This window comes from Nothobranchius furzeri, chromosome 14, assembly GCF_043380555.1.
Source record: "Nothobranchius furzeri strain GRZ-AD chromosome 14, NfurGRZ-RIMD1, whole genome shotgun sequence".
In the NCBI taxonomy this organism is placed as follows: Eukaryota; Metazoa; Chordata; class Actinopteri; order Cyprinodontiformes; family Nothobranchiidae; genus Nothobranchius; species Nothobranchius furzeri.
The window spans coordinates 62,105,993-62,120,190 of NC_091754.1; the positions used below are offsets into that span (position 1 = coordinate 62,105,993).

General features: G+C 39.6%; 1 protein-coding gene across 5 annotated transcripts in view; it reads left to right on the forward strand.

Moving 5' to 3' along the window:
• The window catches only part of arhgef11 (Rho guanine nucleotide exchange factor (GEF) 11), a 46,457-nt gene that overhangs the window by 11,337 nt on the left and 20,922 nt on the right, over positions 1 to 14,198 (forward strand). For 4 of the 5 annotated variants that reach the window (XM_015946602.3, XM_015946604.3, XM_015946603.3 and 1 more), the window contains exons 10-19: positions 4,486 to 4,525; positions 5,196 to 5,401; positions 5,518 to 5,583; positions 5,670 to 5,774; positions 9,255 to 9,353; positions 9,518 to 9,560; positions 11,250 to 11,346; positions 12,040 to 12,162; positions 12,488 to 12,511; positions 12,587 to 12,713. In XM_015946602.3, coding sequence (XP_015802088.3) covers positions 4,486 to 4,525; positions 5,196 to 5,401; positions 5,518 to 5,583; positions 5,670 to 5,774; positions 9,255 to 9,353; positions 9,518 to 9,560; positions 11,250 to 11,346; positions 12,040 to 12,162; positions 12,488 to 12,511; positions 12,587 to 12,713 — 930 coding nt within the window. The remainder of the gene's footprint in view (positions 1 to 4,485; positions 4,526 to 5,195; positions 5,402 to 5,517; positions 5,584 to 5,669; positions 5,775 to 9,254; positions 9,354 to 9,517; positions 9,561 to 11,249; positions 11,347 to 12,039; positions 12,163 to 12,487; positions 12,512 to 12,586; positions 12,714 to 14,198) is intronic. The other variant, XM_054747575.2, reaches the window with a different exon arrangement.

A 14,198-nucleotide genomic window follows, 5' to 3' on the forward strand; every position in this document is an offset into this window, starting at 1 on the left:
ACACATCAGTAAATATATAAACACATCAGTAAATATATAAACACATCAGTAAATAAATAAACACATCAGTAAATATATAAACACATAAGCAAATATATAAACACATCAGTAAATAAATAAACACATCAGTAAATATATAAACACATCAGTAAATATATAAACACATCAGTAAATATATAAACACATCAGTAAATAAATAAACACATCAGTAAATAAATAAACACATCAGTAAATATATAAACACATCAGTAAATATATAAACACATCAGTAAATAAATAAACACATCAGTAAATAAATAAACACATCAGTAAATAAATAAACACATCAGTAAATATATAAACACATCAGTAAATATATAAACACATCAGTAAATATATAAACACATCAGTAAAGAAATAAACACATCAGTAAAGAAATAAACACATCAGTAAAGAAATAAACACATCAGTAAAGAAATAAACACATCAGTAAATAAATAAACACATCAGTAAATAAACACATCAGTAAATAAACACATCAGTAAATATATAAACACATCAGTAAATATATAAACACATCAGTAAATATATAAACACATCAGTAAATAAATAAACACATCAGTAAATAAATAAACACATCAGTAAATAAATAAACACATCAGTAAATAAATAAACACATCAGTAAATATATAAACACATCAGTAAATATATAAACACATCAGTAAATATATAAACACATCAGTAAATATATAAACACATCAGTAAATATATAAACACATCAGTAAATATATAAACACATCAGTAAATATATAAACACATCAGCAAATATATAAACACATCAGCAAATATATAAACACATCAGTAAATAAATAAACACATCAGTAAATATATAAACACATCAGTAAATATATAAACACATCAGTAAATATATAAACACATCAGTAAATATATAAACACATCAGCAAATATATAAACACATCAGCAAATATATAAACACATCAGTAAATATATAAACACATCAGTAAATATATAAACACATCAGTAAATATATAAACACATCAGTAAATATATAAACACATCAGTAAATATATAAACACATCAGTAAATAAATAAACACATCAGTAAATATATAAACACATCAGTAAATATATAAACACATCAGTAAATATATAAACACATCAGTAAATAAATAAACACATCAGTAAATAAATAAACACATCAGTAAATATATAAACACCTCAGTAAATATATAAACACATCAGTAAATAAATAAACACATCAGTAAATAAATAAACACATCAGTAAATATATAAACACATCAGTAAATATATAAACACATCAGTAAATATATAAACACATCAGTAAATATATAAACACATCAGTAAATACATTGTTGTGGAGTAGATGCATGAGCGTTATGGTGACAGGACACCACAGAACAGCGCTACGCCCTCTGTTGTCCTGGCGTGAAGACCTTTCCGACACTCCGTGTGCGTCTCTCCGATGCGGATCTCACGGAGAAGCATAAATCAGGCTTTAGTGACTCTTTAGTTAACGTATGAACTGAAATGAACGACTCCTGAGTCCAGTCACACTTTTAACACTCGATAAATCCGCTAAACTGGCAGCGTCTTGTTGTTATCCTGCTGACCATAGTCCGTCTGTAGGTACTCGGGTGTTTAGTGTTCACTTCTCCAGCATTAGAAGCAGGGGCGTGTCCAGGGAGTGGCCTGGGGTAGCACATGCCACCCTTGGAATCTGATTGGCCGCCCCAGGTGCCACCACACTAATTTACCTTTAAATCGGCTTTTCATTGTCCACAAAGGGCTTGGGGGTAAAACAACAAAAAAAAAGAAGCATAACCATTGGTGCCACTCACAGGGTATCTGCGGGTCCTTAAAAAGTCTTAAATTAGCTTTTCCAAATTTAAGGCCTTAATCCTTAAAAATGACAAATCCTTAAATAGTTTCCAATAGAGCTGAGGAAAATAATCAAATAATCGATGCATCGGGATGCGGACATAAACGATTCTGCATCGTAGAAGAGTACGCCATAATCGATTATAGTGGAATGTAGTTTTGTTTTTTTTAATGGCGGCACCAGCGCAGATCCAAATCTGTCAGAGTGAGCGTCCTCCACATTTACCTCCGCCTTAATGTGGTACTGCAGGGCTGAGCGCTAGAGTTGTCACCCGAGACCAAACCGGAACCGAATCAGCCCGACCGGTTCTGTTGGATTTGGGCCGTGAATTATGTTAATTGAGCGGTTGTCGTGCGGCGCGCTCCGCTCGCTCGAACAGAGAGAGAGAGAGAGACACTGTCTGCTCAGAGAGACGATCGGAGGACGCTCCTCCAAACACGCGTTATTATTTTCATAATTTAATTATTATTTCTCCTGGAAGCGCTCAGTCAGACTGCTTGTTGTAATGTAGGGAGAGCCGGTCTTGGGGAGGGGGCGGGGTCAGTGACAGCGGCTGCAGCGTGATCGTCTGTCTCTTTTATTTAGGGACATGGAGAAGTTAAAAGGAGAGAGAAATAGAAGTTCTTGTTCCACTTTATTATTTTGTTTCATGAAGATAAACTGATGTTAAACTCATCTTAAAGAGAAACTGGGAGGAAGCTTTGGTTCATTTTAAGTTACAGGAGGTCTGTCTCCTATCTGCTCCTCCAGAGACAGCATGGACACGAGGGTTACAGGGTGAGGGTCCCACAGGACAGGTTAGTGGAAAGGTTTGTATTTAGCTGGTTAGTGAAGGAGATCCATCAGCTGGTTAATTTAATCCTAATCCAGCCCACAGCCTTCTGCTGGTGTTATTATCAGAAAGAATAAAACACACATCTTAAATATTATTGGAAGTGTAGAATTTGTTTTATGTTTTATTATTTTCTGCATCAAACAGAACTTGATTCATTCTCCAACATTTCAGAAATGAACCACTGGGTTCAAATAAAATAACAAACTAAGTCAAACATTTCATTTGGTGTTATTTCTGACATCCTTGAACTGTGGCATAAATATTTGACTCTAGAGCTGCTCAGAGACATTAAACACTCATATATGAACACATTATGGATTTTATTATTACATTATGTGTCCTGTAGGTTTTCAGTACTTTTTAGATTTTGTGAGTTTTTGCAAAGCGTGTTTTTCTCAGCCTGAGGCGTGGTGTTGAACTAGGAAACAGATGTTTTACTTTGTTTCATCTTCTTAAATGTTTAAATGTTTTGTCCTAACCTGTTGTGAATGGAGAGCTTTTGAGGGATGGCAGGTTGTGTCAATTACGTTTTAGATATAAAAAAAAATAAAAAGCAGTTATCTGACATCTTCTATTTATCGATGAAAACAAATCAATATGAAATAATCGTGATGCATCGGGATATCGAATCGAATTGAATCGTTGACCCAATAATCGTAATCGAATCGGGAGACAAGTGAAGATTCACACCTCTAGTTTCCAAAGGTCTTAAATTACCAAAGACCCATTAAACAAGATTCTTTTATGTCTATAACATTTTCGTGAATTTCTAGTTCAGCATTTTTTGTGTATGATGTTGCCGTAAGCGGAACCGTACACATTCGGTTGGTTGTGAAAGGGGGCTGTTTTTAGATGAGCATGCTAGTGGGAGCTTGCGCCATGGGGAAGTGCAACATTAATGGTAACTGGATGGCTAATCCCACGTTCACGATGTGGTTAGCACCGGTTCCAGGCAATAGCTGGAAATTATAGCTTAAATTTTATTTAAAAAATAGCTTAAATTTGGTCAAAGTGGCCATAAAAATGGTCTTAAAAAGTCTTAAATTTGGCTCCCTTAAACCTGCAGATACCCTGCACTCATGCACAAAGTTGTGCCTCACCTGGGCCACCCCATTTTAAAAGATCTGGACACGTCACTGATTAGAAGCAGCGATGGAGTACATAATGGAGGATGACCAACTCTATAAACTAGTAAACTGGGAATCTTTACCATTTCTACCATTAGAGATCTGAATGAAGTGCGTCCCACTCCACTACTGTAGGTGGCAACGTGCGCCCTCACGTGTTGGTATTCTTCCAGTTAGCCTACAGCGACGCAGATAAAAGCAGGAAATGCAACATGGCAGAAGGAATGTCCAACGCTGCAGCACAGCTTGTTTGGATGGTGTCACACGTGTTACATTGTGGCGATCATATTACCAGAATACGAGCGTCCAGCCGGTATCGGCTCGACGGAGCCGTTTACATGCAGATGAAGTCGGGTTCCTACTGTATAATCTGGGTACTTCAGCTTGATTAGAACATGTTTGACTTCAGCCGGACACGAGTTTAAACACAGATGTCAGTCTATTTATAATGTTCAGTTTACTGATGCTCATGTAAACGCCCTGAGTGAGGCCAGCATTGATTAATGTGAACAGCAATGGTGGTAAAAGGTTTCCGTACTGTTGCATCTGTCGCTGATTTTGCTGTCAGGTTTCATGAGCTGCTTTTACGTCTGATCTGTTTAAAGTTGGATTCTTTTGTCTCAGGAGGGGACACGATCAGAGTCTGTGTTCAGCTCAGGAGAAGGTTCGTATCTGTAGACTTCTACACCTACGAGGTTAAAGGTGTGGTTCACTCGTTTGGTCAAGACAGGTGAAGCGGTGTCTAGTAGGAACGAACGCCTTGTAAGTCGTACTCGGGGAGAAAAATGTACCGGGGCAGCATTTCCAGGAACTAGCTGTGACCCACATCCCAGCTGAGCTTCAGACGGCAGGATGTGGAGTCGTATTTCCTGACATTTGGACATCTATCTATCCTTGGATTGGACAACAGAAACACGGCTCTACCACTGACTCGCAGTGCGGATGTTTTATTTGCGCAAATAACACAAGCCTGGAGGAGCTTCTGCTGTGTGGTGAAGTTGCTAATGCTAACTGTTAGCCTAAACCAGTCAGGACGTTCTCTGCTGTTTCCTGGATGTTAAACCAACATCAGCCTTCCCCGTTGTGAGTCGAGATGGGTGAGTCCATGAATGTTAAGTGACAGCATGACTTAGATCTGTCAGGATTTTCTAATCCTAGACTTCCATCTGTTTTCAAACGCTAACGCAGGAGATGGGTGTAGGAGACTATTTTATGTTCAGCTTGTATGAAAAACGGACAAATCAATACAAAAGGTGTTTCAGTGAACCACACTTTTAACTGGATTAAATAATCTCACAGAGACGTTTGTTTCAAAGCTTTCTGTTCTCTGGCAGCTCGACTTTCCATGGAGTTCAGTGAAGGAGAAGTGGAGGTGCGCTTCAGTCCCAGCAGGTCGAATGTGTGTGCTCATTCCACTCATCCCGTTCCCTTCATCCTCCCTCCCCAGACCTTTGAGAGCCCCTACTCCTCCCCCTTATTACCCTTCAGGACCCCCGCCCACCGACGCCACTTCTCGGACACACAATCCCTGTTTGACACGGTGAGACTCAGACGTCCGTTTACGTTTTTCATCCTCGGACGTCGTGTAGAGATCAGATGACTGTAAACTGCTGGAGTTACCCTCTCATTAATCTGTCGTTGAAATCTGTGTCCCAGAGCGAAAAGCCACAGATCATCAGTCCTGAAGATGTCGACGACGACGACGGCAACACCTTTAATGAAGTTTGTTAGGATGTCCGTTTATTTTCTCCTAATCTCACGTTTGTCCACGTGACCTTCTCTCTTCTTCTTCTGTGGTTTACGTGCAGATGGACGGCCTGTTCCAGGACATCGAGTCACTGAAGTGTCGACAAGCACACCTGATGGTTTTCATGAGATACATCTTCACCCAGGTGCTGGACCCCAACCCTCTGGTGAGTGGAGACATGGAGCTGCCTCTAGTTCTCACTTTGCTGTTCTTTTTAATTTTCTTGTAATGAAAACATCAAAGTTTCAGTTTAAACATGCAGTTTTTCTATTGGTTAAATTTAATCAAATAAGGGAAAAGAATCAATCTTCCTCACAAGGTAATAAAAATAAGTAGATGCCATCTCAGATGAACAAAATATGGCGAGTTGCTGATTTTTTTATGACTAAATAGAAACGGCAGTTTGTGAAGTCCGTCTTCTGAATCCGCAGCCCCAGAACTGTGTTTAGCTACGACAACTCTGAGTAAACAGTTGTAATCTGGCCCATTTTTCTTTGGTTCCTTCGTTGTGCAGCAGCTTAGCTTGTTTATTAAAAAGTGTTGTTGTTAAAGTCGCTGACACAACAAGTTAGAAGTTGAAGGGAACTTAATTGGAGTCTTATTTTGTGAGGTGCCTTGAGACGACTAGTTGTGATTTGGTGTCTGAAGCCCAAATCATCTAGCCCGGCCTGCCAGACTCCTCCTCTGTTTAATTCTGCACAGAGAAAGGGTCTGGGAACTCTCCTATTCAAATAACCCCGCCCCCTGAGAATTCTCACCGAGCCAATCAGCGCTGAGTGGCGTACGTCACACACCACAACACCGAGTTTGTCATAAACATGGCGACTGAAGCGGAGTTCGCTGCGGCTCTTTCCTCTGGTCTAAATGACTTAAATGTATTTAAAACTACAACAAGTAGAAGCGCTAAAAGCCTTTATTCAGAAAATGAAAAGTGTTTGCACCGTTGCCAGACGCTTTTTTTCCTACAGCTAGCAAACGACAGCATCGTGCGGTACAGCCGGCATTTCTGTCTTTTTTCTGATTGGTTATTTTTGAGCTGCCTAGTCCCGCCCCTCATGTGCCTCTCTGTCTGTGAGTTACCAGACTCGTAATCCGTGTGCAGAATTAAACAGGACGAGTCTGGCAGGCCAGGCTACAAATCATCAGCCCTCCACTGCCGTGCTGATGAGCTGAATGTTGCATTGTGGGTAAACACCTCTGCGTTGGTACTATCTGTTGAAAGAACAGCAGCTTTTTGTCCTCATTAAACCGCAACAATACAGAACTTTAGACCAGCTGCCATGTTGTCTCTAAAGAGAAAATATTTTCTTCTGCAACCCACCCTCACAAACGACGCTTATTCAGCGTTTTTGTATTCGTCTGACATGGATGTACTGATAAGTCAGTTTCTCTGAGCGCTACGTGTTCTGACGTTGGAGTGAATTTACCAGGACGTCCACTCCAACGATTGGCTTTGGTTTTTCTTTGCACTCATTAATAATTTTTCTTCTCGTGGAATAATGAACTCAAAATGGTTTGGAACTGATCCTGACATTTATGTAGCTTTAAAGAGACAATGTGTAGTTTTTCCCACTGATGTCTGGAAACATCCATCAAAATGTTGTTGAAGGTTAATAAAATGATGCCCAGTTGATGAAAAATATTTGTGGCTTCGTAACACATAACTTTAATAATTGGTTGTAAAATACATGGAAGCAGGTCCGTCTCTGGGCGACCCCGTATTAGATGGCATGTTTCTCTCTAAGGGAGCCCGTGAGGACAAAATGCGTTTACTGATTTGTAACAAACGGCTACAAAACTTTCCGTTGTTTTACACATTTACCTCTTCGCTCGTAGCCAGGGATGGCCATCCGTTGGTAAGGTCTCTTACTCAAGCACAAAAATACCGCCTGCTAGCAATTATTTAGGTATGTACTTCCCCCCTGTGGCCTGGGAAAATACACGTTGTCACTTTAAGCTTATTGCCATTATCTTCTGGGCATTATGTTGACACACACTTGGATGCGCAGCAAATGGGACAAGCGGGATTCCAACGACAATCAGAGTGTAGAGCCGGCCACTGTTTGAACAAGCTCCCGCTAGAGTAGGAGTCGCCGCTCCTCTGGGTGAGGTGCTGGATCAAAAGTAGAATTATAAAAAGATCACAATCCGCACACTTCAATCTGCGATGTGACAGCTTTATTTGTCGAGCTTTCGGTCAGAGACCTTCATCAGGTAAAGACCTTATGAAGGTCTCTGACCTTTTCTAAAACAAGCTACCACTAAACAGATGTCATATACTGATGTTTACGTTATTAAAGTTATGTCTAAAGGGAGAAAATGTCCGCGGCTGGGAGTCAAAGGAGTAGATGTGTCGGGAAAAGGAGTGCTGGTGCTCACCGAACCACGGAGCTGTGCACTGTGCATCTTGTTGTCTAATCGTTTTTGTTTTCGTTGCTGTTACGATCAGCGGTGTGTTTGTGAGGAGAAACGTTCAGCTGACCCACCTAATAAAAACTCTAATAAACACACCTCACCTTAGTTTACCTGCGCATCATTAGAGTAATACACTTTAATGTCTTTAAGCGCCTCGTGGTTTTTATCTTGAGAGGCGCTATAGAAATGATATTTTCTTCTTCTTCTTAATGTTTTGATGGTGTGATGTCATTTCCTGTCATGTTTACAAATATTACTGCATATTAAATAGATTTTTTATTTTATTAATATTGAGAGGCACAGCTTATATAATATATAAAGTACTTAAATTTAAAGATTTGCTTAACTGGAAGGTATTGCAACTCGTGTACAAGGCCAGTATGAATCTATTACCGATCCGTGTTCAGATGTTTGTAAGAAGAGAGTTCCTCCAGTTGGAAAGGAATTAAAATCTTTAATGAAACCAAAGTTCAGAACTAGATTTAAAGAGTTTATAGAATCACACTGTGGAATAACTTAGACATGGAAATGACCGTTTCAAAAAACGCATTAAATGACTTGCTTTTCAGAATTATACATGTGAAAAGGAAATAATTTTACTAGTTGTAATGGGTGTGAACTTAAATAGCTTGTTGTGCTTGTTATACACTTTTTCTTTTACTCCTCACCGTAGAAAAAGGGGCAGAGATTTGTAAGAGTTTCTCTTCTATCTGCTCCCTTTTTCTTAGACTGAATTTTTATGTTTTCTTTTGTTTTGAATGAAATAAAAATGAGAGAAAAAAGGGAAAAAAATGTCTATTTTGGTTTTTTCGTTAATTATTGTTATAGAAACATTTCTACATATAGTTTTACTGATCCATAGTGTGAAATGTAAATGTTACATATTTATTTACAGTTTCAGGAAGCTCTAGCTAACATTTTTGTCGACTAAAATAAAATGAACAAAAACAAATTGGACGACTAAACTGTGACTAATATTAAAAAAAATTTTAGTCAAAAGACTAAAACTAAATAAAAAATTTCTTGTCAAAACGAACACTGGCTCTGGACCTCCTGGATCTTACAGAACATCTGTGAAAGGGCGAGTTCAACCTAATGATTGTTAAATAAAAATTAAAGAATTTTTATCAGAACAAAATCAGTGTTGTCCCACTTCTCTGTTATGAGATTTGTTTTTTGTTTTTGGGTTTTGTTTTTTGTTTTACATGAAGTCTGTTTCCTTCCTCTGTAGCTTTTCTACCTGTTAGTAGAAATCTACCTGGACTGTAATCCTAAAGATGCTCGAGGACTTGCAACACAGATCTGCTCCCTCTTCCTGGATCCAGATGCTGTACGTAACCACGCCACAGCTGGTTTAGACGGTCTAAAAGCTGTTTTTGTGGACACGGTTGGTTGGTTGGAAACTGTTTTCCAAACTCCAGCTAGAAAAACCGAAACAAATGTCTCAGGATGTTGACTGCAACATTTCTAACACTGGAAACTTTTTTCTTCCAGCCTTTGAAAATGAAAGTACGGGAGGATTATCTAAAAGATATCGGTAAGATGTTGACTTGGACCGTTTGGTTTAGCTCTCCTGCTTCCAGTCATGTGTGCTCTGTTTTTACTGTTGCATCTAAATTTTGGTCAGGGTGCTTGAATACTTTGAAACTGCTTAAATCTTAGTGGGCAATTTTCAAAGCTTTGAAAGTGCTTGAAGTTGTAACAGCAATAGGTAAAAACTAGGGGTTAGAATTAAATGTGTTAATTACGATTAATTAATTAGAAAAAAAGCAAATGCTTAAGCCTGAGCACCCCCCCACCCCCCCGATTGGGGGTTGAAAAATTTTGCATCACATCTTTTTTATATATATATGAAACCATACATATATATATATATATATATGAAACCATACATATATATATATATATATATATATATATATATATATATATATATATATATATATATCTGTGTGTGTGTGTGTGTGTGTAAAAACTGCACCTCTAAAAACTCTGGAGACCATATAAACCTTTTAAACATTACTAAAGCTACAATTAAATGAATCATGACAAATTGCGCTTCATGAAGAAAAGAAAACAAAACGTTTTTATTGTTAGGTTTTGTCAGTGACTTGATGCAATTTGCTGGGTTCCTTATATAGGAAACATTATTTCTGATTGGCTTAATGAACTGACCTGAATTGGAATGTTTATTATGTGAAGTGCTTTGAGACGACTCTTGTCGTGATTTGGCGCTATATAAATAAACTTGAATTGAATTGAATTAGTTGGTAGAAGTCAGCAGGCACCATTATCCATATGAACTTTATTAAAGCAGGAGGCACAAGCAAACATGCAGCATTCATTATATAACGCTCAGCAGAACTTCCCCTGAACTCCACACTACACCTCTTTATATATTAGTAGGGCTCTGCTGCCCCCTACTGTTCAGGGCACAACATTTACAATGTTCCATGTCCATCAATAACACATTTACTAATATTTACACGCCCCATCAAATAGTTACCTTTGTAATGAGACCAGTGTAAACAAATAGACCTTGTGGTAACGGAAATAAACTCATTAAAGTGTGGGTGTGTCATCTGTGACTCACTAACATTATTTTTGATTTAAAAAAAATCACTTGGGGGCAAATTGTCTTGAGCGATTAAAATGTGATTAATCAAGATTAATTTGCAATGCCTCTGATTAATTAGATAAATTTTTTAATCCCACCTCTAGTGAAAACACATTAACATGATCATTTATGACACAAGGATGTGAAATCATTCATTTAAATCATGTGATCATTTATGATCAATAAAAGAAGCTTTAACACTTACTTTGTAAATGCTTAAATTTTATTTTAGTAAAAGGTAAAATCCAGTTTAAAAATCTGCTTTATGACTTCTGGGATCAGTAAACAAAAATTAGTTTACCAACACTGGCGTCGTCTTTACTTTTTTCTTTATTTACCTCATTTTATCCTGATATTGTTCTCATTTTAATTAATATAAATTAGTTCATTATTGGAAAAAAACTGTAAACAAAATCAGAGAGCATAGAAAAATAGAAGTTTTCAGGGATTCTTCAGCAAACCTAGAAAGCTTCTTTCTCTGTATTTTAATCTTTAAAGTTCTCATCCCCTAGTGGTGCTGCAGGAGTATTTCAGCTGTTTGGTTTTTACATTTTCCTTTTTTACCTTTCCTTAACTGTTTTCTTGTATTTTGTCCCTTTGGATCTTCAGAGAGTCGTCTCAGTGCGCAGGAGGACATCAGAGGACCTCTTTCTGAGCTGCAGCAGCAGGTGCTGCCGGACATCCAGGAGCAGATTCAAGACTACAGGTGCATTAATCAGGAGTGTTTGCTTGAGCAGCATTCAGGTCAGAGGTCACTTCTCATTGCTGGGTTTGTCTTCCTAAACTAATTCCTGCTTGACAAACAACAAAGAACCGATGAGGCGGAACTGTGGGGCCAAACATGCAGCTGAAACTCAAAACATCTAAAAGTGGTGCAAAGGTTCATTTATGCCAGTAATTCAGTCAAAAGGTGAAACAGACTCATTACATGCAAAGCTCATTTGTTATAATTTGATGATTATGGCTTACAGCTGATGAAAACTGAGGGCTTAGCCTTTCTGCCTCGGCTCCAGAACAGACCTGGGTAACGCCCTTGGTTGGGAACAAGACACCAAGATACTTCCACATGAGGCAAAGTCTTATTCTCAGCTCAGACTTTTAATAAAACTTCCTTAAATCCAGCAGACAAGACTGAAGACAGAACCCCGATCCTGGTTTTATGTCGATAATTATGTCAAGTTTAGTTCCAAGACAGTAGTCATCAAATCCAGAGGATGGGATGCTTTCTTTTATGTAAACGTAAAACTCTGGGAAGAGGTGAGCCAGAGCTCACAGGGAAAACTGTTTACAAGGTGAATTCTTCTCTCATTAAACCTTTGAGTTAATCTTCTGAGGTCATTTTTCTCTCTGGAGCTAAGGAAGAACGCTAAAGGCTGACCCGTTTGCTGTTTTCTGACAGGAACAAGCAGAAGATGGGTCTGGCGTCTCTGTTTGGAGAAGGAGACCTGCAGCTGCTGGACGGAGACTCGCTGAAGGAGAAGCAGGTGGTGGACCAGCAGGTCTCCGCCCTCTGGGAGATTCTGTAAGTCCTGACTCCTGCTGCTTTCTTCTGCCTCTGTGAACCAACACTGGAGCCTGTTTGCTTATTGATAGAACGCAGCGTGAGTTGTTTGGGTTTGCCTAGCAACAGGAGCAGCTCCTCCAAACCAATAAAGCAGTTATTATAGGAGATCATAGCAAAGGTCGTCACTCCATATGGGAACCTGGCATCACATGACATCTGCTTCTTCACCAACACACTCGACTCAGGCTCTCATTTCTGTTTCCCGTGACTTTAACTTTGGGGGACTAAGCTGATAACGGTGTGTTGCTGCTAAGGAAGTCTGCGTTTTTTTTTTCTCTTTCAGAACCGAGCATGAAGACGACCGAAGGTAAAAGCTGCTCCTTCCTTTATGGAGAGAAATGAAAGTTTTGTCCTCGTCTCACCGTGTCTCCTCCCCCCTCAGCTCTCCTCTGGCATCAGCCGTCCTCCTCTACCTGCGTCACTCCGGCATCAAGCTGAGAGACTCCAAAGTGTTTCCCAGTCCCAGCACCGAGAAGGAGAAGTGGCTCCCTTTCCTAAAACCTAAAAAGGTGAGAAGGGAAACTGGAGAACGTGTTTTCAGATCAGTTTAGTCTCGGAAACGAGCGTTTTCTCTTTTAACCTGTTAGTATGATTAAATATTTCCCTTTTTGTAGCTTTTTTAAATGACCCAGCTCGTTGGGCCATAACAAAAAATGATGTAAGAGTTAATCAAATGTAATTCATTCAACCAAAAAACCATAATCAACCTGTAAAAACGCTGTTACAGTGGGGAGGTGCAAACTAAAGGTTGGTTTATGCTTGACGCGTCCGCGAGGTTCGCACGGCTCCGCGCGGAAAAGTTGCGTCATTTTAACAACCACGCCCCTCCAACGCGCCTCCGCACGGCCCAGAATTTCCGCAACGCGCACCTCGGAAAATTTCTAACCACGCGGACGGTCGGACGCAGAAAAACATGGCGGACCGGCAAGAACTAGTATGGCAGAGGTTGGTAAATACAGACATTTGTATGATTCAGCTCTCAGAGATCACGGTGATCAACATGTTGTTAATAATTCTTGGAGAGAAATAGCTCGCACTGTCGGAAAAGACGAGGACGCTGTTAAAAATGCTGAAATGCCATGTTGTAAACAACAGTCATTTTTACTTCTACTATGGTGTAGTGTTGGATGCATGCCGTAGAGCTCCATGCTGCCCCCTACAGTTTGGGAGAATATTGGCTCACCGCAGAGACGAGCCGCATGAACCATAAACGCTGCAAGTTGTGAAGCGCGTTCCAGCCGCGAGCCGCATCACCGCGCGGAAAGTGAATGCGTCAAGCATAAACCAAGCTTAAATGTGGCAGCATACCTGTGGAGGAGCAGAGAGGAGGCTCAGGCTGCTGCAGCAGTCCCTCAGGTGTTGGAGGAAGAGCGTTCGGATTGGCCACAAAACATGGCACACTTTGAGTTTAAAAGGTTTTTAACTTCTCAGGAAGCTTCTCTGAACACGTCTGGGTGGTTCCTGGGGGGGTAGATCACCTAGATCTCCACAGTCTCCTGGTTTTTGTTTCCCAAGCACACAGTGCTGAACACTCAGCACACTTTCACTTCAGAACCTCAACCTTTATTTAGTTGGTTTGAACAAAAAGATGGTGAAGGTCACGGCAGGAACTGCGTTTATGGCGAGCGTTCAGTAAAGCGCTCCGTTAGGCTGTAATGTGTTTATGAGCCAAAAACAAAGATCATCTTAGTAAATCTGGCTTTCTAAAGTCAGCACGACCAGGCTTCCCTCAGCTAACCCAAAGACTAGGTGGGTTTGTCGTGTGAGCTGCTTTTATTTGATGTTTCAAGCAAAAACATTCACAACCTGTGTATTCATGCTGATAACGGCGAGGAGCTGCAGTCTCCACCTAAACACTAACAGGCCCAGACCAATTTGAGCTTCCTCCTTCATAATTACGCCCAATTAAAATGTTATCGATCATTTAATATAGTTGCATTTAGTTATTAGGTCAGTTTGTTTCTGATCAACCAGCCAGTGTGTATTAAACCTGG